Here is a 22531-nt window from a genome sequence, read left to right as displayed (position 1 = left end):
AGATGTGTCAGCACTTAATCCTGAAGAAATTCATTCATTCAACAGGACAACTTCTTAAAGGAGCAGGAAACCAACTGTCCCACCCTGTGATCTATAACAGAGGTCATTAATTCAAGTGTCTAGAAGGGCCAGGCAGGTGCTGTAAATTAGTGGCCAGAGTGGAGACTAGCTTAGAAAAGTAAGGCATTTTTAGCAGGGCAGCCCCATGAGCCTAGTGTGGTTGGGTCTTCCAATTTTTCCTGAGAAGCTGGAAATTTGGATTTTTAATGTGAATTTGTCTCCTGATTTAAAATATCGGTAGTTAAGTCATTTACTTGAAATAGCATCAGCAAGAGCTCTATTTGGCTGTGGGCCACCAGTTTTCCACCTTTGCTCCACGGCCAGCTTTCCCGGACCTTTCCTGGATGCTTCCTGCTGCGCCAGGCAAGCACTACAATCGTTTGGATACGAATGGGCCCCAGCTATCACTGGGACGGGATTCGGATCTGCTCCTCCTGCTGAAACCCAACTGGGCCTGAGGAACTGGGAGTACTGGACGACATCAAGTAAAGGAATTCTGTTTCCAAAGGCGGGAGCCAGAAATGGCTAAAAAGTCTCGCCCTAGTGAGTTCTAGGCGGCGCGGGAGATGGAATTCTGGTCTCCGCCTTCAATTTAGAACTCCCTTCTTCTTGAACTGGGAAAGGTTACTCCAGGGACGCCACCAGTGGCCAGAGGCCAAGAGCACTCTAGGCTTCGTCTTCCCAGCCTGCGCGAGCGGCCCATGAAAACTACGAGTTCCAGCATGCCCCACTTCACAGACGACCCTCGCGCTGCCCGCCGACACAAATCATCCCTCTGCTCCCCGTTGGCCCACGAGCCGAACGTGCTGTTCCATGATTGGCTGCTGCTCTTGTCGCTCATAAGAACCCATTGCTGAGGCTGGCTGACAGGTGCCTCGCAGCCGCCAAGGCACTCGACCAGCATGGGAGGCTGCTCAGCAAATACAGCCGCCGTCTCCACGGCAGCGAGGCTTTGCTTTTGCTGGCAGTTCCCAGGTGACACTAGGGTTGGAGGGCTTCCGGCCGGAGGCTATTAGATGGAACACCCGGAAGGCGGAAGTCCTAAGACGGAAGTGGTCGAGAGGAACGGAGAATGGCGGCAGTGGCAGCGGCGGCGGCGGCGGCAGGCTGGGTTTGGCGCTGGGGCTGGGGCCGGCGATGCCCGGGGAGGCCTGGGCTTCCCGGCCCCGGCCCTGGCCCCACTACACTTATACTTTTTCTCCTGTTTCTGGGGCCGGTGGCTGCCGATATAACTGACGGCAACAGTGAACACCTCAAACGGGAGCATTCGCTCATCAAGCCCTACCACGGTGAGGCCTGGGGCGGGAATGAGTTCAGGGTGAGGGCGAGGCTGGATGGGGTTGGGGAAGGGGTGCCCTTTATTCTGGTCAGAGCAGTTCTGTGGGTTCCCTGCCTCTGGCAAAGCGAGTCCTGGCCTGGCCTTTTACGCACCTGTCTGTGCCCGTGTTTCTGCCCACAGGGGTCGGTTCCAGCTCCACGCTCCTCTGGGACTTCCAAGGCAGCACAATGCTCACGAGCCAGTACGTGCGTCTGACCCCTGACGAGCGCAGCAAAGAGGGCTCTATCTGGAACCACCTGGTGAGTGGTTCCCAGGAGGCTAGGCAGAGCATTAAGTAAGCCACTGCAGTCAGCAGCCTAGACCTGAGCTTAGTTTGAAGGCCGCCCTTCCCTCCTCCGGCCCCTTCCCCATCTTGGTCACACCCGCCAGTAATAACAGGTAATGACAATCGAAGTAACCATGTGTCAGGAGCTGTGCTTGACATTTCGTACACTCTTCTTACTTCATTCCTTCAAAAGCCACGAGAAGTAACTGATGTTATCTCTATTTCACTATTAAGAAGCTAAGACTCAGAGTTGAAAGTGCCTTCCCCAAAATCACATAGCCAGTAAGTAGTGGGGCTGTCGTCTGCCTGAACTGAACCCTCTCATTAGTGGGATAAATGGAACGAGTGGAGTCTTCATTGGGTATTTTTTGTGTGTTAGGCACTGACTTTAACGTGCCTTATTGCACTTAATTCTCAAACAGACTGATGTAGATGGCTATCCTGAGTTTTTGCAGAGCTAACTGACAGCGAATGGCATAAACAACGTTTAAACTCTGATCTGTCTCATCTCCAAGCCCAGCAATTCATTTGCTACACTTGACCCAGCCTGGACAGTGGAGGAACCCCTTAGAAATACTTGCAGACTCAGTCCCCTTCCTCAGTGCTTGATTGAGGGTCTAGTCATCAGTGGACTCATGGGCAGTTTAGTTTCTGTGACCTTTGCTGCAGAGGTTAGGGAGCCTCAGGTGTCACTGGTGTGTCATATATAAGCAGTGGCCAAGATCAGCTGCTGCACAGACTCCACACCAAGGAAGGTCAGGAAAGGGGTGAAAGGGTAATAATTGGGAGCAGAATGTACTCCTTCCTCAGCCTGCCTGAACCCAACTGTTCCCATGGCCTAAGCTGTTGGCTAGTGTCCTAGTTTTCTTTGTTACCCTGCTCTTTAGTCCCTTCTGGATGACGTCCCCATTTAGTTCTGAGAGCCCACACTGTCCTTGTGTTGCCTCATCTGCCTGTTACCTCAGCTCCACCTCTCCTGCCAGCTAGGGGCATCTGGGGATACTTCGTTCATCTTTCACTCTGATCCTCAGAGCCTGGGGTCTCCTGTGAAGGGATAAACATGCATTATGTCTGCACAGTCCGGCCCCTAGTGCCTGGCATTTCCAGTCATTCGCTCTGTTAATTTTGTTCCAGCCTCTCTGGCTGCCTTCTTGCCTCAGGACCTTTGCACTTGTTCCCTCTGTCTGGGACGCCGTCTCCAGTCTCTTCATGCTTGCTTGGTTTCTTCTTATCTGTTAAGTCTCAGCTTGAGTGCCACCCACTCAGAGAGTACTTCATTAACTATTTCCCCCGGAGTCACATTCTGTCACATTTTTCTGTCATATAAATTAAAAAAATTTTTTATTTTATATTAGAATATAGTTGATTTACAATGTTGTGTTTTAGGTGTACAGCAAAGTGATTCATTTATACATATACATATATCCATTCTTTTTTCAGATTCTTTTCCCATATAGGTTATTACAGAATATTGAGTAGAGTCCCCTTTGCTATACAGTAGGTCCTTGTTGTTTATTTTATATACAGTAGTGTGTATTTGTTAATCCCACACTCCTAATTTATCCCTCCCCCACGTTTCCCCTTTGGTAACCATAAGTTTGTTTTCAAAGTCTGTGAGTCTGTTTCTGTTTTGTAAATAAGTTCTTTTGTATCTTTTTTTTTTACATTTCATATAGAAGTGATATCATATGATGTTTGTCTTTCTCTGTCTGACTTACTTCACTTAGTATGGTAATCTCTAGGTCCATCCATGTTGCTGCAAATGGCATTATTTCATTCTTTTTTATGGCTGAGTAATATTCCATTGTATATATGTACCACATTTTCTTTATCCATGTCAGTGGACATCTAGGTTGCTACCATGTCTTCGCTATTTTAAATAGTGCTTCAGTGAACATTGGGGTGCATGTATCTTTTCAAATTAGAGTTTTGTCTGGGTATATGCCCAGTAGTGGGATTGCTGGATCATATGGTAATTCTATTTTTAGTTTTTTAAGGAACCTCCATACTGTTCTCCATAGTGGTTGTACCAGTTTACATTCCCACCAACAGTGTAGGAGAGTTCCCTTTTCTCCACACCCTCTCCAGCATTTATTGTTTATAGACTTTAAAAAAATATATTTATTTGGTTGCACTGGGTCTTTTAGTTGTGGCATGAGAACTCTTAGTTGCGGCATGCATGTGGGATCTAGTTCCCCTGACCAGTGATTGAATCCGGGCCCCCTGCATTGGGAGCATGGGGTCTTAACCCCTGTGCCACCAGGGAAGTCCCTGTAGACTTTCTGATGATGGCCATTCTGACTGGTGTGAGGTGATACCTCATTGTAGGTTTTTTTTTTTTTTATCCTTAGGTGACTTTTTATTATATCATTCAAAGGAGCATTTGATAAGAGAGCAGTGGTATAAAGTGCTAAAGAAGATCAGGAGAGAGTTGACTTGTTGACTTCAGGCTGGGGTGAACATGGCTTCACAGAAGAGGTAGCCCATGAGCAGAAGTAGGTTCCTTCTGTCTCGAGAAACCAGAACCCCTTTTGCTTTCTCCCACAAAACATCCATTCAGAATACTGCTCTTTGCCAAAAGATAAAATTTTGAAGTCATCTGAGGCCAGCAAGGAATCACATAGCAAACATCATGGTAGGTTTCCAACGTTCTTCAACATGCAGGGCTATCTGCTCCTTCATGGAAGCTAGAATAGTGATGGCTGTGGTCTCGGGTTCCATGCCTGGGCCAGTGGAGGCAGCTTCCTGATGGGTCTGTGGTTGCCTCTCCTCCACCAGTGAGGCCTGCTCAGGAGCTGGCATTCCTCTTTCCAGGTTAGGCAGCAGCCGTTGTCACCCTGGGGATCAGGAACATCAGCTCCAGGGGTCTCCTCTGTGGCACCCCAAAAAATTTAAAGAGTGCCGCAGCCGAGCGGCTGCCCGCCTTTCCTTCTCCCACCCGCTCCCTACCCGGAAGTGGCTTTCCTCCCTACGCCGCCCCCCCCCCCCGGCAGCGGTGGTGGCCAACTTGCCCCTCTACCCTTGCCCGTGGTGCCACCCCAGAGCCCCCTCTACTGCCCACCCACCTAGCCGCCTGCCTGCCTGCTCAGCCACCCCCTCATTGTAGTGTTGATGTGCATTTCTCTAATAATCAGTGATGTTCAGTAGCTTTTCATGTGCTTCTTGGCCATCTGTATGTCTTCTCTGGAGAAATGTCTATTTAGATCTTCTGCCCATTTTTTGATTGTGTTGTTTGTTTTTGATATTGATTGAGCTGCGTGATCTGTTTGTATACTTTGGAGATTAATCCCTTGTCGGTTGCTTCTCTTGCAAATGTTTTCTCCCATTCTGTGGATTGTCTTTTTGTTTTGTTTATGGTTTCCTTTGCTGTGCAAAAGCTTTTAAGTTTAATTAGGTCCCATGTATTTTCAGATGACTTTTTCTTTTGGCCTCACTGTGCGGCATGCAGGATGTTAGTTCCCCAACCAGGGATCAAACCCGGGCCCCCTGCAGTGGAAGCGTGGTGTTCCAGCCACTGGACTGCCAGGGAAGTCCCCATGTTTTCTGATAACTTTTAAAAATTATAATGTAGCCTTATATTTTTCAAGGAAGTGACTTCAGCATAACATTAAAAATTTTTTTTATCTTTAAACTGAGGTACAAATAGTGCTGGAACTGCTAGAAATTGGTTCAGTCACAAGTAACTTAATTATGGTTGGAGATAGTTGGTGGTTGGCAGTGTCACAGGCTGAGAGAATTCTGCACTTGCCTTCATCAAGTTTTTCAGTCTGGAATATAATTGTGCTGTCTTTCTTCCCCCGCCTCCTGTTCAGTGGAATCTAAATATTGCAATTTGAGATCCACTCTTTTATTTATTTATTTATTTATTTATTTGGGTGTCTTTATTGGAGTATAATTGCCTTACAGTGTTGTTAGTTGCTGCTGTATAAGAAAGTGAATCAGCTATACGTATACATATATCCGCATATCCCCTCCCTCTTGAGCCTCCCTCCCACCCTCCCTATCCCACCCCTGTAGGTTGTCACAGAGCACTGAGCTGATCTCCCTGTGCTGTGCAGCAGCTTTCCACTAGCCGTTCATTTTACAGTTGGTAATGTATATATGTCAGTGCCACTCTCTCACTTCCTCCCAGCTTCCCCTTCCTGCCCTGTGTCCTCAAGTCCATTCTCTACGTCTGTGTCTTTATTCTTGCCCTGCCACTAGGTTCATCAGTACTGTTTTTTTAGATTCTGTATATGTGTGTTAGCATATGATATTTGTTTTTCTCTTTCTGACTTATTTCACTCTGGATGACAGACTCTAGGTCCATCCACCTCATTACAAATAACTCAATTTCGTTCCTTTTTATGGCTGAATAATATTTCATTGTATATATGTGCCACATCTTTATCCATTCATCTGTCAGTGGACACTTAGGTTGCTTCCATGTCCTGGCTATTGTAAATAGTGCTACAGTGAACATTGTGGTACATGTATCTTTTTGAATTACGGTTTTCTCATGGTATATGTCCAGTAGTGGGATTGCTGGGTCATATGGTAGCTCTATTATTAGTTTTTTAAGGAACCTCCATACTGTTCTCCATAGTGGCTGTATCAATTTACATTCCCACCAACAGTGCAGGAGGGTTCCCTTTTGAGATCCACTTGAATAAGCCCAAATTGTACATCATTTTTAAAAATTGAACTTGTATTTTCATTTCATTTCCCACACAGAATTTTATCTTTTTGTGTGTGTGTGTGTGGTACGCGGGCCTCTCACTGCTGTGGCCTCTCCCATTGTGGAGTACAGGCTCCGGACGTGCAGGCTCAGTGGCCATGGCTCACGGGCCCAGCCGCTCTACGGCATGTGGGATCTTCCCAGACCGGGGCATGAACCTGTGTCCCCTGCATCAGCAGGCGGACTTTCAACCACTGCGCCACCAGGGAAGCCCCAGAATTTTATCTTAATGCAGTATATTTAATGCTTGAAAATTTTACTGATTAGCCTGTCATGTTTCTCTGCAAATAAAATAGGTGTAATAATTTAAGCTTTTAACCTTGTTGGGACCTTGAAATTAAGTTAATATTTTCTTTGGGATTATTATAATTATCATTGGTATACAGTTGATCAAAAGAAATGCCTTACACATTATACAATTTTTGAATAATTATTACACAAAGTAAACATTTATTGAATTGCATCTCATCCAGCTGTCATCTCCCCACCCCCATTTGGATGGATGTCATTGTCAGAATGAGAAGCTTTAGTGTGACTTCTGCTTTTTGTTATTATCTCTGTGAATGCTGAGAACTTGTGTTTGCTTAAATAGATGGAGATGCAGGGAGTTTTGTTATAGCAGGGTCACTCAATGTTTTGAACTTCTTTGGTTTATAAACCCTAAATCATGTAGTGATCTTTCGTCAAAAATTTTAACAATGTATTAGCTGACTGTTAGATTAGCTCTGCCTTGATGTGGATAGACCTAGAGACTGTCATACAGAGTGAAGTAAGTCAGAAAGAGAAAAACAAATATCGTATAATATCGCTTATATGTGGAATCTAGAAAAATAGTACAGATGAACTTATTTGCAAAGCAGAAATAGAGTCACAGATGTAGAGAACAAACTTATGGGAGATTGGGATTGATGTATATGCACTACTATAGACAATATAAAATAGATAACTAATGAGAACCTACTGTATAGCACAGGGAACACTCAATGGTCTGTGGTGACCTAAATGGGAAGGAAATCCAAAAAAGAGTGGATATATGTATACGTATAACTGATTCACTTTGCTATACAGCAGAAACTAACACAACATTGTAAAGTAACTCCAATTTAAAAAAAAAAGGATTAGGTCTGCCTTTCACTTTGTTGCAAGCCAAGACACAGAAACTACCTAACTGTAAAATGGTCTTTGACTGCCAATGATTGATTCTGATTTAGTTAGCCTGGGGGAGGGCCAGGGCATTAAGATTTCTAAGCTCCCCATGTGGCTCAGCTGTGCGGCCAGGATGGAAGACCATGGCCATGTCATGTTCTGCCCTCAAAAGCAACTTCTACATCAGTTCTAGCCCGTACCTCATCTGCTTAAAATCCTTCTTTATATTGTCTGTATCACAGTATTCTGTCTGATGATCTACAGTCTTACCTGCAGTACACAGAGACTTTCTAAGGCCGGGATAGTCTTGGAGGTATCGGTTTCTAGGTCCTCAACTTCCATGTGTACTCTTTCCTGAAACTGATCTCCCTGCAAACATGCCAGGGACAGGAGGGGAGGTTTTCCTTTCTCACCTTCCAGTGCATCGTTGCCCTTCTCAGAGGCACACCTCCCACCAGCTTGGGGTCTTATCTCAGTGCATTGTTCCCAGGCATAGAAAACTCCTGGGCACCAAAGAGCCCATTTGAAATCTTAGTTTCTGGGCTGACTTTTGTGTATGTGAGATATGTTTTTAAGTTTTTTCAAATACATGAGGGCTTTTCTAGTTATCTTTATTTTTTAAGTTATTGATATCTAGTTTAATTTCATCATGGTCAAGGAACAGGTTCTATGATTTCAATCCTTAGAGGTCTGTTGAGACTTGCAAATGGTCCTTCGAATGATCAGGATTTGGGGGAAACATTCTGTGTGTGTTTGTGAAGGATGTGGATTCTTTACTGCTTGAGTGAAGTGTGCCATTTAGGTCCTTAGGTCATGTTTGCTGATTGGGTTCAAATCTCTATATCCTTCTGACATTTTTGCTTGTTTTTATCAGTTATTAGGAGAGGTGTATTAAAATGCCTGTGTATGGATTTGTCTTTACCTTTGTAGTCTGTCAGTTTCTGCTTTATATATTTTGAGACCAAAATTTTCCTGAAAAATGGAGTCCTTTGTTCTTAAGAAGAGTCTCCTTCTAAACTTTGTTATTGGCATAGCTGCACAAGCTTGCTTTTGCTTAGTTTTTGCATGTAATATCTTTTTCTATCCTTTTCTTTTTCCCACTTCTTTATGTTTTAGAGTTGTCTCCTGTAAACAGCATAAAATTAGGCTTTTGGGCGGTTATTCATTTATTTTTATTGTGGTAAAACACAATAACATAAAATTTACCATTTAACCTTTTATTGTTTTTTACTTTTAAATACTTTAATTTTTGAAACGATTGTCTTCAGTATGATACTCAATGGCACTGGGACAGTTTTTTTAAATGTAATGGTTACCACAAAGGACACAAGAATATACAATGGGGAAAAGACAGTCTCTTCAGCAAGTGGTGTTGGGAAAGTTAGACAGCTTCATGTAAATCAATGAAGTTAGAACACCCCCTCACACCATGTACAAAAATAAACTCAAAATGGCTTAAAGACTTAAATATGACATGACGCCATAAAATTCCTAGAAGAGAACATAGGCAAAACATCCTCTGACATAAATCCTACCAATATTTCCTTAGGTCAGTCTCCCAAGGCAATAGAAATAAAAGCAAAAATAAACAAATGGGACCTGGTCAAACTTATAAGCTTTTGCACAGCAAAGGAAACCATAAACAAAATGAAAAGAAACCTATGGACTGGGAGAAAGTATTTGCAAATGATGCGACCGACAAGGGCTTAATTTCCAAAATATACAAACAGCTCATACAATTCAATAACAAAAAAAACCCCAACCCAATCAAAAAATGAGCAGAAAACCTAAATAGACATTTCTCCAAAGAAGACATACAGATGGCTAATAGGCACATGAAAAGATGCTCATCATCTCTGATTATTAGAGAAGTGCAAATCAAAACTGCAATGAGGTACCACCTCACACCGGTCAGAATGGCCATCATTAAAAAGTCTACAAATAATAAATGCTGGAGAGGGTGTGGAGAAAAGGGAACCCTCTTACACTGTTGGTGGGAATGTAAATTGGTGCAGCCAGTATAGAGATACCTCAAAAAACTAAAAATAGATTTTCCATATGATCGGGCAATCCCACTCCTGGGCATATATCCAGACAAAACTCTAATTTGAAAAGATACATGCACTCCAGTGTTCATTGCAGTACTATTTACAATAGCCAAGACACGGAAACAACCTAAATGTCCATCGACAGATGAATGGATAAGGATGTGGGTATACAATGGAATATTACTCAGCTACAAAAACGAATGAAGTAATGCCATTTGCAGCGACATGGATGGACCTAGAGATGATCATACTAAGTGAAGTAAGTCAGACAGAGAAAAACAAATACATCAATTATATGTAGAATCTAAAATATGACACAAATGAACATATCTATGAAACAGAAACAGACTCACCGATATAGAGAACATACTTGTGGTTGCCAAGGGGGAAGGGGGTGGGGGAGGGAAGGATTGGGAGTTTGGGATTAGCAGATGCAAATTATAAATGACAAGGTCCTACTGTACAGCACAGGGAACTATATTCAATATCCTGTGATAATCCGTAATGGAAAATAATATGAAAAAGAATATATGTATCTGTATAACTGAGTCACTTTGCTGTACAGCAGAAATTAACATTGTAAATCAATCTTCAATATTAAAAAAATGTAAATACTGTAAAAAATGTAAATACTTTGATTACTGTAAATATGTATCTGCATGAAAAAGAAAATAAAATTTCTCAAAAAATTTTTATTGTGGTAAAATATACATGACATAAAATTTACCATCTTAACCACTTTTGTTTTTATAATTAAAAAAATAAATTTATTTATTTATTTTTGGCGGCATTGGGTCTTTGTTGCTGCGCACGGCTTTCTCGGCGAGCAGGGGCTACTCTTCATTGCAGTGCGCGGGCTTCTCATTGCTGTGGCTTCTCTTGTTGCAGTGCGCAGGCTCTAGGCATGCGGGCTTCAGTAGTTGTAGCGCGCAGGCTTCAGTAGTTACAGCTCGCGGGCTTCATATTTGTGGCACACAGCCTCAGTAGTTGTGGCTCGCGGGCTCTAGAGCTCAGGCTCAGTAGTTGTGGTGCACGGGCTTAGTTGCTTCACAGTATGTGGGATCTTCCCGGACCAGGGCTTGAACCCGTGTCCCCTGCATTGGCAGGTGGATTCCAAACCACTGCGCCACCAGGGAAGTCCCTTAACCACTTTCAAGTGTACAGTTTAGTGGCATTAAGTACATTCACCTTGTTGTGCAGCCATCACCACCATCTATCTCCAGAACTTTTTCATCATCCCAAGCTGAAACTGTACTCATTAAGCACTAACTCCCCGTTCCCTGCCTCCCCACAGCCCGTGGTAACCACTATTCTACTTTCTGTTTCTGAATTTGACTCTTCTAGGTACCTCACATAAATGGAATTATAGAATATTTGTCTATATCTGGCTTATTTCACTTAGCATAATATCTGCAAGGTTCATCCATGTTGTAGCATGTATTAGTACTTCATTCCTTTTTATGGCTAAATAACATTCCTCTGTGTGTATGTGTGTGTGCATGTGCGTGTGTGCACGCACACCACATTTTGTTTATCCATTCATCTGTTGTTGGACACTGGGTGGTTTCCACCTTTTGGCTATTGTGAACAGCGCTGCTACGTACATGGGTGGACATAGGTGGCTGTTGTAGTGCCTGTTTTCACTTTTTTTTGGTAAATACCTAGGAAGTGGAATCGCTGGGTCACATGGTAAATCTTTGTTTAACTTTTTGAGGACCACCAAACTGTTTTCCATAGCAACCACAGCATTTTACATTCTCACCAGCAGTGCATCAGGGTTCCAATTTCTCTACATCTTTACAATACTTACTTTCCATTTTTTAAAAAAATTTATTTATTTTTATTTATTTATTTTTGGCCGTGTTGGGTCTTCGTTTCTGTGCGAGGGCTTTCTCTAGTTGCGGCGAGCAAGGGCCACTCTTCATCACGGTGCGCGGGCCTCTCACTGTCGCGGCCTCTCTTGTTGTGGAGCACAGGCTCCAGACGTGCAGGCTCAGCAGTTGTGGCTCACGGACCCAGTTGCCACGTGGCATGTGGGATCCTCCCAGACCAGGGCTCGAACCCGCGTCCCCTCCATTGGCAGGCAGACTGTCAACCACTGCGCCACCAGGGAAGCCCTTTCCATTTTTTTGATGGTAGCCATCCGAATGGGTGTGGAGTGGTATCTTGTGGCTTTGGTTTGCATTTCTCTAATGACTAATGATGTTGAGCGTCTTTTCATGTGCTTATTAGCCATTTGTATATATTCTTCTATGAAAAAATGTGTATCCAAGTCCTTTGCCCATTTTTGAATTGGGTTTTTTGTTGAGTTTTAGGAGTTTTCTATATATTCTGGACATTATCAATATATGATTTGGAAATATATTCTCTCAGTCTGTGGGTTTTCTTTTCATTCTGTTCATGTTCTTTGACGTGTAAAAAGTTTTAATTTTGATGAAGTCCAGTTTGATTTTTTTGTTGTCTGTGCTTTGGTGTAATATCTAGGAAATTATTGCTAAATCTGGTGTTGTGAAGATCTTCCCGTTTTTTCTAAAGAGTTTTATAGTTTTAGCTCTTAAGTTTAAGTCTTTGATCTGTTACTTATTTTTAAAATTAAACTTTTTATTTTGAGATATTTGTAGATTCACATGCAGTTGTAAGAAAAAATACAGAGATTAAGAGGTACAGACTTCCAGTTATAAAATAAATAAGTCATGGGGATGTAATGTACAGCATAGGGAATGTGGTCAATAATATTACAATAACTTTCTATGGTGACAGATAGTTACTAGACCTATTGTGGTGATCAATTCGTAATGTATATAAATATCAATCCCTATATGGTGCCCCTGAAACTAATATTGTATGTGAACTGTACTTCATTAAAAAAAAAAAAGAAGAAGAAGAAAAGAAAATAATACAGGGAGATCATGTGTACCCTTACCAGCATTTAGTCTATCTACATTTAGTAAAATTACTGATATGTTTATTTGGGTTTAATCTGCCATCTTACTATTCACTTTCTGTTTGTACTGACTATTCTCTGTTCATTCTTCTCTCGGGTCTTGGCTTCTTTTGGGTTGGTTAATTTTTATTCCACTTTTACTCTTCTGTTAGCTTGAAAGTTCTGTGCTTATTTCCCAATATTTTAATGGTTTCTCTGGAGTTTAAAGCACACATAATGTTTTACCAAAGTCTAATGATAACACGTGCTTCTAACTCCTTCCAGGAAGATGCAAGGCTTTTAGAACACTTTAACTCTTCTTACCCCATTGTTATTAATCTTTCTGTTTTAAATCACGCAAAGCATTATTGTTTTATGCAGTCAAATATTTATTTAGATTTTTAGTCTCACATCTACTTTAGTCATTGTTCTTCATTCCTTCGTGAATCTCTGACTTTACATCTGGATCCGGATCACTTTTCTTCTCCCTGAAGAATGAAAGATAGCTTTTTTCTTTTTCTTAATGAATTTATTTATTTATTTATTTTTATTCTTGGCTGCGTTGGGTCTTTGTTGCTGTGTGCGGGCTTTCTTTAGTTACGGCGAGTGGGGGCTACTCTTTGTTGCGGTGCGCAGGCTTCTCATTGCGGTGGCTCCTCTTGTTGTGGAGCACGGGCTAGGCACGTGGGCTTCAGTAGTTGTGGCTCATGGGCTCAGTGGTTGTGGACCGTGGGCTCTAGAGCACAGGCTCAGTATTTGTGGCGCACAGGCTTAGTTGCTCCGTGACATGTGGGATCTTCCCGGACCGGGGCTCGAACCTGTGTCCCCTGCATTGACAGGCAGATTCTTAACCACTGCGCCACCAGGGAAGCCCCTGTGTTTGCAAGATTTTTTTGCTGAAATGTGAGGCTTGGGTGAGTCTGTTGTCTAATTTCAGGGATTATGAGGACTCATAGCTGAGCTACAATCCCTGGGAGGCCTTTCTCATTCATTCTTACTTTTCAGTTGGAGTTTTTGTCGTCTCAGTCCAAAGCAAGACTGGTTCACCAGGCCTTCCATCCCCTCAGCAGGTCTTGGACTTAGATTCCGTGCCCATATGTCCTTGAGACCTGGTTCTTATCACCTCACAGTTGCCCCCTCCAGAATCTGCAGGGTCTCCCAGAGCCAATGAACTGTCAAGAACTGGGAGGGCTGACTTCACACTGTGTCAGGCTGTAGTGCAGGTGCCTGCTAACCCTGTGTTCTCAGGGGCCAGGTCTCCTCACCTGGGCTCCTGGTGCCCAGGCCCAGAACAGTGACTCTGGTAAATCTGTGATGCACAAGCCAGATCACCCACAATGGGACATAGGGTTTTTATTTTTCATTTGAGTTTTTTCTAATTACAGAAGTAATATGTTCAATACAGAAGATTCAGACATAGAAAGTAGACATTCCCCTCCCAGAGTTAGCTTTCATTAATGTTGGTTCATATTTCTTTCATTTCCTTCTTTCTCTACACATATGCTAATTTTTCTTTTTCAAAAATGAGCACATAGGGCTGATACTGTTTTGCAACTTATCTTTCCTCTCTCAGTATCTTTAATATCTTGATCTTGAACTCTAAGTGCTTATGGATCTCCGTCATTCTGTTAAAAAGCTGCCTCAGCAGCCTTGGGATACTCCCGACCTGGGAGGCCCAGCAGCCCCTCCCTCCCTGCTGAGAACGCTGGGGGGTCTGTTGGTCAGTGACACTCGTGACCCTGCTGCCTGGCCCTGTTCTGAGTGTCATCTCGGTGCAGGGTCTGTGCCGGGTCACCTCTATCTGGCACACAAGCCTGGGGAGCTCTGAGCAGCCCTCTCTGCTCTCCCTCTAGCCTTGCTTCCTCAAGGACTGGGAGATGCACGTTCACTTCAAAGTCCATGGCGCAGGGAAGAAGAATCTCCATGGTGACGGCATTGCCTTGTGGTATACCCGGGACCGCCTGGTGCCAGGTAGGGTGGCGCTCGCACAGGTGGGACCTGTGCGTCTGTGGCCAAGGATCCTCCACTCTGCACCCCCTTGTTAGGGCGCTGCTGCTCCTTTTTGAGGAAACCTGGGACCTGGGGGCAACTGGAGGGAGCGTCCTTTTAGAAGATGACCCTGTGGCTCAACTCTGTGCCCCATTGTGGCCTGGTGTTCTACACCAGCTAAGAATGGTTTTACCATTCTACCATTTTATTTTATTTTATTTTATTTTATTTATTTAGGCTGCACCGGGTCTTAGTTGCAGCACGCGGGATCTTTAGTTGCAGCATGTGGGCTTCTTAGTTGTGGCATGCATGTGAGTTCTAGTTCCCCCACCAGGGATCGAACCTGGGCCCCCTGCATTGGGAGCACGGAGTCTTACCCACTGGACCACCAGGGAAGTCCCTCTACCATTTTAAAAAGGATAAAACAAAGAAGACTGTGTGACAGAGACCATCTGTGGCCCACAAAGCCTAAAACGTTTGCTGTCTCGCCTTGGACAGAAGGGTTAAGGGATGGTTCTTTCTGCACTGGCCACCTGGTTTTCACAGGTTGGGTATCCCCTTGTCACCTGACACCTCAGAGCACATAGGCAGGTGCTGTTCCTTCACAGTTCAGGCTTCAAACTTGAGTCCTCTCTGCCACACCCCTGAGACCACCCTCCAGTCCCCCACCCCACCCCCACTTAAAGACCCCTTCTCTTTCCTGGGAGAATGACCACAGATTAACCCACCCATGCTGGCATTACTTTGTCCTTCAGGTATCCACGGGACAACTCCAGTTTCTCCCGTTACAGGAGCATCTCCTTCTAATTCCAGGGCCTGTGTTTGGAAGCAAAGACAACTTCCATGGCTTAGCCATCTTCCTGGACACGTATCCCAATGATGAGACCACAGAGGTAGGCCCCTGCTCTCCTGCAGGGCAGAACAGGACTTCTCCCTGGTCCCCACATGAGAGGAGCCTCCAGGGATCAGGGTGGTGGGCGCCCTGCGGCCTCCCATGGGCTGGGCTGGCCTCAGAGTAACCCGTGTCTTGTTTCAGCGTGTGTTCCCGTACATCTCCGTGATGGTGAACAATGGCTCCCTGTCCTACGACCACAGCAAGGATGGCCGCTGGACTGAGCTGGCAGGCTGCACGGCTGACTTCCGCAACCGCGATCACGACACCTTCCTGGCCGTGCGCTACTCCCGGGGTCGCCTGACGGTAAGCGGGCGGGAGGGGCGGCTCTGGGGGCGCTCGGGAAGGTGGGCAGGCCGGCCCCAGGCTGCCCTTGACCTGCTGGTCGGCCGCAGGTGATGACCGACCTGGAGGACAAGAACGAGTGGAAGAACTGCATTGACATCACGGGCGTGCGCCTGCCCACTGGCTACTACTTCGGAGCCTCGGCCGGCACCGGCGACCTCTCTGGTGAGTGTGTGGGCTGAGCGAGGTATGGAGTCTCAGTCTGACCTTCCCTGGTATCTTGGGAGCTTGTGACACAGCCAGTCCCTTTCCTCCTGACCTTCCGTCATGTGCTTCCACGCCTGCCTGGTTTTCTTCCTCCTCTTCCCATACCCATGAGCAGTCCCTCAGCCGCCATCTCTCTCTGTCCTCTAGGGGCTGGGGGGCTTTGAATCTGGATGCAGTGGACCCCCAGATTTCCACCTCCAGACCTGTGTCACCAGCATCCTGCTCAGCGTCTCCGCCTGGTGCCAAGCAGGCCTCTCAGCCTTCACACACCCACAGCCAGAGATAGAAACGAGCCTCTGTCCTTGTAGGTGCTCAGGTCAAAACACCTTGGTATCATTCTGGTCTCTGTGTTTTCTCTCACCCGCCACCTCCCATCCGTTGGCTGGTCCTGCTGGCTTTGTCTTCTCCCTGCCTCAGACCACTTTTCTCCCTTCCTTTACTGCCGGCAGGTCCGGGCCACCATCCTCCCTCACTCGGACAACCACAGGAGCTTCCCGAGGGTCCCTCCTCCCACGCCAGCCCCAGCAGTTTCTCCCAGAACAGCAGCAGAGCTGCTCCTCCCATCTCCCTCCCAGCGGTGATCTGCCAGGCCTGTGTGCCACCTTCCCACCCCCTTCCCTCTGGCTCATCCTCCCTGCTCCCTGGTGACACTGCCCCTAGCCGCTCTTCAGACCCACCCCTGCCCTCCTGCCTTGGGCCTTTGTGCTTGCATCTCTCCCTTGGCTTCTCCAGGTCTCGCCCAGATGTCACTTCCTCAGTGGGACTGTCCCTGATTCCCTCATTTAAAGTCGCATACACACATCCCAGTCCCCTGCACACTTCCCATCACCTTTCCTAGCTTTATTTTTCTTCATAGCACTTAACCATCCTGGAATCTGCCATGTAATTTATTTCATTATCTGTGTCCCCCTCACTGAACTGTAAGCTCCACAGAGTCAGGGCTCTGTCTTGTTCGGCCCATGGTGCGTGCTGTAAGCATGGGGATGCTGCCTGCCTACACAGGCCTCTTGGGGCCACCAGGCCTGGGTGGCACTTGATGGTGGCCTTTGGCCTTGGTCCTTAGTCCCTTCTCAGGGCCCTTGGGAGGCACCAAGCCTGGGGCTGGCTCCTGCCTACCAGAGCTAGGAAGCAGTGTGGAGAAGCAGTCAGAGGCTTGATTATTGTCAGGATAGATGCTTCCAGGACCTGTGAGCCAGCGCTGTTCAGGAGCCTGCCCGTCACCATGCAGATGTCTGGGTCCACCCTGTCCCAGACGGGGCGGGGGGGTTGTTTTAAAGTTTTTAATGTGGAAATTCCGCTATACCCATAAGAGGGGAGGTGGTCTAATAAGCCCCTTGTTGCTGTTAACCAGCTTCAGTAATTACCAGCTCATGGCCCGTCTTATTCCATCTGTGGATTCACTACAGCCCTCCTCTGGGTTACTTGGAATTCCATCTGACAGTGTTTCAGCAGGTGTCCTGAGAAGGTTCTGGAAACAGAGCCAGATCTGTGGCAGGTGGATATTCTCTAAGGCTGTTTAGAGAGGCCCTGGGAAGGGCAGTGGAGGGAGCCATGCACACAGTAGTGTCTGACCATTAGTTGGAGGGTTGTGCACGCCAGCCTCCCGTCAGGCATCGCATGCGTAAAGGCACGTGGTGTGTTCTTAGATAGGTAGCGGTCTCTTTCCCCTTTTATACGACTGGGACCATCGGGCATTTGGGAGTTGAAGGGATCTTGTCAAGTTCACGCACCCAGGGAACAGCAGAGCTCAGATGGGACCTGCTGCCTGACTCTAGAGTCCGTGCTTGTCCCTGGGCTTCCAGGGGCTGCATGTACTGGTGTCAGGTATGGCTGGTCTCTGCCCAATCCGGCCACGGGGGTCCTTGCTCTTTAGGTTCTCCCTTTTCTGGACCTTTCATCAGATTCTAGTCAGTTAGCTGAGCTGATAGCTGGAGTCAGGCTGACCGGGACCCTTGTCTTGGTTCTGAGCCTCAACCTCCCCATCTCAAAAATGGGGTGATCAGTTATTGTCAGTGTCATTTAGAGGTTCTCTCCTGCCCATACTAGTTGGACCCAGGCCTTTCTCAAGTCTCCTCAGGTACAGTCGCTTGACTGTGTGTCTGGCCGAGCTTTCAGCTGGCTGCCAAGTCGTTTGTCTGCATCCTGTATTTGGGTCTCTGTGACAGGAACGTCTGGGGGCTGCCTGCCCTTGGGAGGATCGGGCTTCTCAACCAGTCATAGAACAATGTGTGGGTCCTTATCTGTTTCTGTTTTCAAAGACATACTATCTGCAAGCAGTACGCCTGTGCCTTGTCTGTACTTTCTCATTTATACGCCTTGATAACCGTGCAAGGTGGAGATTACCACCTGCATTTACAACTGAGGAAACTGAGCCTCAAAGAGGACAGCAGAGCCAGGATCAGACCCAATGGTTTTGATTGTGAAACTCCTGCTTTTTCCTGTTGGCTCTCCCTCCTTCCAGGTTTCTTGTTGCTGAGTTCTGGAGGTGTTCCAGCCCCTGGAATGCTGCCTGCTGGGGGCTGCTGGGTTCTCCCCAGGGAACCTGGCCACTTTATGTGGTGGGGGGGGCGGCGGCCGTTGGGCCACGTGCGCCGAAGCGGCTCCAGGCCCCTTAGAAGCTAACTCTCATCCTGCAGACAATCATGACATCATCTCCATGAAGCTGTTCCAGCTGATGGTGGAGCACACGCCTGACGAGGAGAACATTGACTGGACCAAGATCGAGCCCAGCGTCAACTTGCTCAAGTCGCCCAAAGGTATGCACTTGCAGCCCCTCCCAGTGGGGCCTGGGCCGGCTCGGGCAAGTGCCCGGGGTCCATCTGCCCTTCCCTGGTCCAGCCAGGCCCTTGGATCAGCAAATAGTGCTCATGAGCAGGTGTGTGAGCACCTGGTGTCTGCATCCTCCTGCACTCAGTGCTGGGATAACGGCCAGTGAAGCCAAAGGGGCTGTTTGTTGGTGTGTGTGGTGCGTGGGGCACTCTGATACCTCAGTGCGCGGCCTCAGTGAATGGCCTGGAAGTAGGTCCTGTGACTGCTGGGAGAGCTGATCCTCAGGCTTCCTCAGCTAGAAAGAGGTAAAAAGGCAAGATGTGAACTTGAGTTTTGGCAAAACCCCAAGCCTGAGTTCTTCCCAGAGTACTAGTCAGCCACCACTTCGTCTTCACGGAGAGCAAGGGTTCTCGTGGGGGAAGTGAGGCCCCTGTGTGTGTGTGTGTGTGTGTGGCGAAATCTATCCCAGGAGCCCCAGAGTTGTGCATGTGGGCCCAGCGGGTGATAGAACACCAGTGGAACCCAACATTTTATGTGACATCTCACTTTTTTAAGATTCAAGTCGCTTTTAAATGTTTTGGGGGCCAAACAAATCCTGCCATAGACCAGTTTTGCGGCCTTTGGTTGAAAGCTTTCTGCTGCTGAGGGTTTTCGGACACATCATCTGCTCCAGCCCACCCAGCAACCCCATGCAGCTGGCCAAGCAGGGGTTAACTCGTTTTCAGATAGGTGGACCCACTGGGGTAGAGGGTCAAAGCAGAAGGATGGGGGTTGGGGTCGGGGCCCTGGGAGACACCGAACGCATCCAGATATGAGTGAGGGCAGCCTGTGGCCAGGGCTGTGTTTCTTCAGATGGGGACCTCAGACCACTGCATTGGGCTGGGGGTGGGCTTGTGAAAGCAGGTCCTGGGCCCGCCTCAGGCAGACTCAGGCTGTCAAGGAGACCCCAGGAGTCCAGTGTTCACCAGTTTCTTGTAGCAGAAAGCACCTCAGCCTGGATCCCTGGGAGCCTGGATCCCTGGGAACCTTGGTCCCAGTGAGGTTGGACAGTCTCTGTGCATGCCCCTGCCCCTCACTGGTGCGGTGTGAGCAGGCCACAGCTGACGCCTCTAGGGTGGGCGTGGGGGCCTAAACGGGCTGTCGCCCTGCTCCCCCACCTCCTGGCAGCCCGTCCGGCCTCTCATTCCCCCCTCTCTCCTCCCTCAGACAACGTGGACGACCCGACGGGGAACTTCCGCAGCGGGCCCCTGACGGGGTGGCGGGTGTTCCTGCTGCTGCTCTGTGCCCTCCTGGGCATCATCGTGTGTGCTGTGGTGGGGGCCGTGGTGTTTCAGAAGAGGCAGGAGCGGAACAAGCGTTTCTACTGAGCAGCGGGCGCTCGGCTTGGGGAAGGGCCCTGGCGCTAATGTGAACTTTTTTTTTTAACTAGGATTATAAAAGAAAAATAAGATGACCTTATTTCTTAACCATTTCAAAGAAATAATTAAAGAAGTATTTTCGTACATTTTGCTTCTTGCCCAGTGGGGACAGGCTTCAGGGCTGGAGAAAAAGGGTTTGACATCCCCACAGCTGGGTGCAGAGGCCCTTGCCCTATGCCAGCCTCTCAGAAGCAGGGGGTCTGTGCCTGGTGCTGGGCCGAGACCCCCGCAGGTGGCTGTTGAACACTGGAGGCCCCCAGACCACACTGGGGTGGGCACCTGAGGACATGAGCAGTGATCTTGTTCTGTGCTGTGTGGTGTGTGTGACAGAATAGGAGGCCAGCTGGGGATCCTGGGCCTTCCTATTGACCCTCTGAGCTTCTTTCCAAGGCAGACCCTTGGGGGAGGCTGGAGGAGCAGTTTGGTGGGGCCCATAGTGTGACGGTTTGCTAAATAAAGTGAAATAACCAACCTCAGCTGTGTGGCTGTCCTAAGAGACTTGCTTTTCTTTTCTTCAAATGACATCCAGCTGGCCACGCTTTACAGCTCCTAGCCTCGTCCCCTCAGGCCTGTGGCACAGCCCCAGGAGGCAGGTGCTGTGGTCCCCATTTCCCAGGTAGGGAATCACAGGTCTTGCAGGTCAAGCAAAACGTGCCCAGTGTCACACAGCTGGTGGCGTCATGGGGGCGGGGCCTGCGCCCTCTCCATGTTCCCTGGGCCTCTGTGTGAAAGGATCCAGTGAGGTGAAGATGTGGTTCCCATGTGGTGGGTGTGACCTCCACCCAAGGGAACTCTGGGGGCTCTGGATGATCTGGAAGGGATTGTGGGTGCAGGAGGGCAGGTTGGGGTCAGCAGTGGTGTTCCCACTGGTGCCATGAAGGGTCAAAGGCGGTTCAGGGAGTGAAGAAAGCCCACAGTGGAAAGTGCCATGTGTGGTAGCCTCTGAGGCTCTCCCCGCGGTGCAGCTGGCTGCTGCGTCCAGTCCTCCCCTGACCCCCTGCCCGCCATGGGACAGGGCCTCCATCCAGTCCAGCATCTTCCCACTCACAGTTAAACAACATTTCAGCCATCACTAACTTCTTGATCATGTTCCTTCTCCACAAAAAAAGTCATGGGATGGCCAATAAATTGAGAGTTTCTTTTTTTTTTTTGGCTGTGCCCTGAGGCATGTAGGCATGTAGGATTCCCTGACCAGGGATCGAACCCGCGCCCCCTACAGTGGACGTGTGGAGTCTTAACCGCTGGACCACCAGGGAAGTCCCTGAGAGTGTTTCTTCATGATCTCCTTTGTTATTCTTTCCTCCAAGGACTCGGTTTGGTCTTCTTTCAGATACTGAATAACCTTTCTTCTACAACCCATAGGTTTGCGTGTGTCAGTCCTAACCAGGTGATCCTTTTACAGAAGGCTCTAGGCATACTGCTCAGTGTGTTTGGTGATAACGACCACTTTCAGCAACCAAATAGGCAGAATAAAACTCGACACCGGGGCTTCCCTGGTGGCGCAGTGGTTGAGAGTCCGCCTGCCGATGCAGGGGGCACGGGTTCGTGACCCAGTCCGGGAAGATCCCACATGCCGCGGAGTGGCTGGGCCCGTGAGCCATAGCCGCTGAGCCTGCGCGTCCAGAGCCTGTGCTCCGCAACGGGAGAGGCCACAACAGTGAGAGGGCCACGTACCGCAAAAAAACAAAAACTCGACACCAAACTGGTCAGTCACAGAGAGGTTTTGCACCAGCCTGCAAAGCCTCCATGAATGCTTTGGTCCCAGACTCGGTGATAGCACCAAGGGTATTGATCAAATCATCCTTGGTCATCCCTATTTTGGTACCCACGATAGGGTTTGATCTTACTTGTCTGGAATGAGATTAATGTGCAGCTGTTTCCCAGAGTCTAGTTTACTGGAATCTGTCAAGCTTTCATGTCATGATTTTGTCCAGAGCATCTGATGAATTTGAAATAAGCTCCCTCAGAAAGAGCTCTCTATTCGAGTAGAAAGTATTGATGCTCAGTAACATCAACTGGGCAATTTCTGCCTGAAAGGCAAATGTCTCAACCTCCTCCTCCGTCGGCTGGTCTTGGGTCTGGGTTTTCTTAAGCGTCTTGGCTGAAGAACCACACGGGCTCTGCATCGACACAGTGCCAGGACACAGAAGCAACTGAGCCTCCATCTTAAAGCAAGTGCAAACCCTTGCACCCCATTGCGGCCAGGCTTTTTGTAATTGACATTATCAGTTAGATTTTCGTTGTGAAGTAGATAGTGTAGAAGTAGATGAGGTGAAGGGTGAGAACTTATTTTCTCCTCGGTCTTTCAGGCTCACTCCCAGAGCTCTTCTTTGATCTACTCTTAACTGTCTCCTGTCCCTCTCGATGTTTCCTGCGCATACACAGGTTAGGTGTTGAGAGATGGTTCACGAGT

The 22531-nt window shown here is 47.6% G+C and overlaps 1 protein-coding gene and 1 pseudogene across 1 annotated transcript; one reads left to right on the top strand and one right to left on the bottom strand.

Annotated features, from left to right (window-relative positions):
* The first annotated feature begins 971 nt into the window (after positions 1-971).
* LMAN2 (lectin, mannose binding 2) lies at positions 972-20594 on the top strand. Its single transcript, XM_060092459.1, has 8 exons — positions 972-1349; positions 1520-1638; positions 14352-14469; positions 15301-15380; positions 15524-15685; positions 15775-15889; positions 18568-18687; positions 19907-20594. The coding sequence occupies exons 1-8, from the start codon at positions 1133-1135 to the stop codon at positions 20065-20067; spliced, it is 1092 nt and encodes a 363-aa protein (XP_059948442.1). The 5' UTR covers positions 972-1132; the 3' UTR covers positions 20068-20594.
* A 586-nt stretch (positions 20595-21180) lies between these two features.
* Positions 21181-22244, bottom strand: LOC132486978 (heat shock protein HSP 90-alpha A2-like; annotated as a pseudogene).
* Between the last annotated feature and the right edge of the window lie 287 nt (positions 22245-22531).

Source organism: Mesoplodon densirostris, chromosome 3, assembly GCF_025265405.1.
Source record: "Mesoplodon densirostris isolate mMesDen1 chromosome 3, mMesDen1 primary haplotype, whole genome shotgun sequence".
Lineage (NCBI taxonomy): Eukaryota > Metazoa > Chordata > Mammalia > Artiodactyla > Ziphiidae > Mesoplodon > Mesoplodon densirostris.
Note: the sequence above shows the minus strand (reverse complement) of the source record. Positions and strands in the feature narration are given on the sequence as shown.

Bases quoted from the DNA above. Each gene is read 5' to 3' on its own strand.
- LMAN2 (XM_060092459.1), top strand. From the start codon at position 1,133: ATGGCGGCAGTGGCAGCGGCGGCGGCGGCGGCAGGCTGGGTTTGGCGC. The intron at 1,350-1,519 runs GTGAGGCCTGGG...TTCTGCCCACAG, and splicing joins GCTCATCAAGCCCTACCACG to GGGTCGGTTCCAGCTCCACG. The intron at 15,890-18,567 runs GTGAGTGTGTGG...CTCATCCTGCAG, and splicing joins CGGCACCGGCGACCTCTCTG to ACAATCATGACATCATCTCC.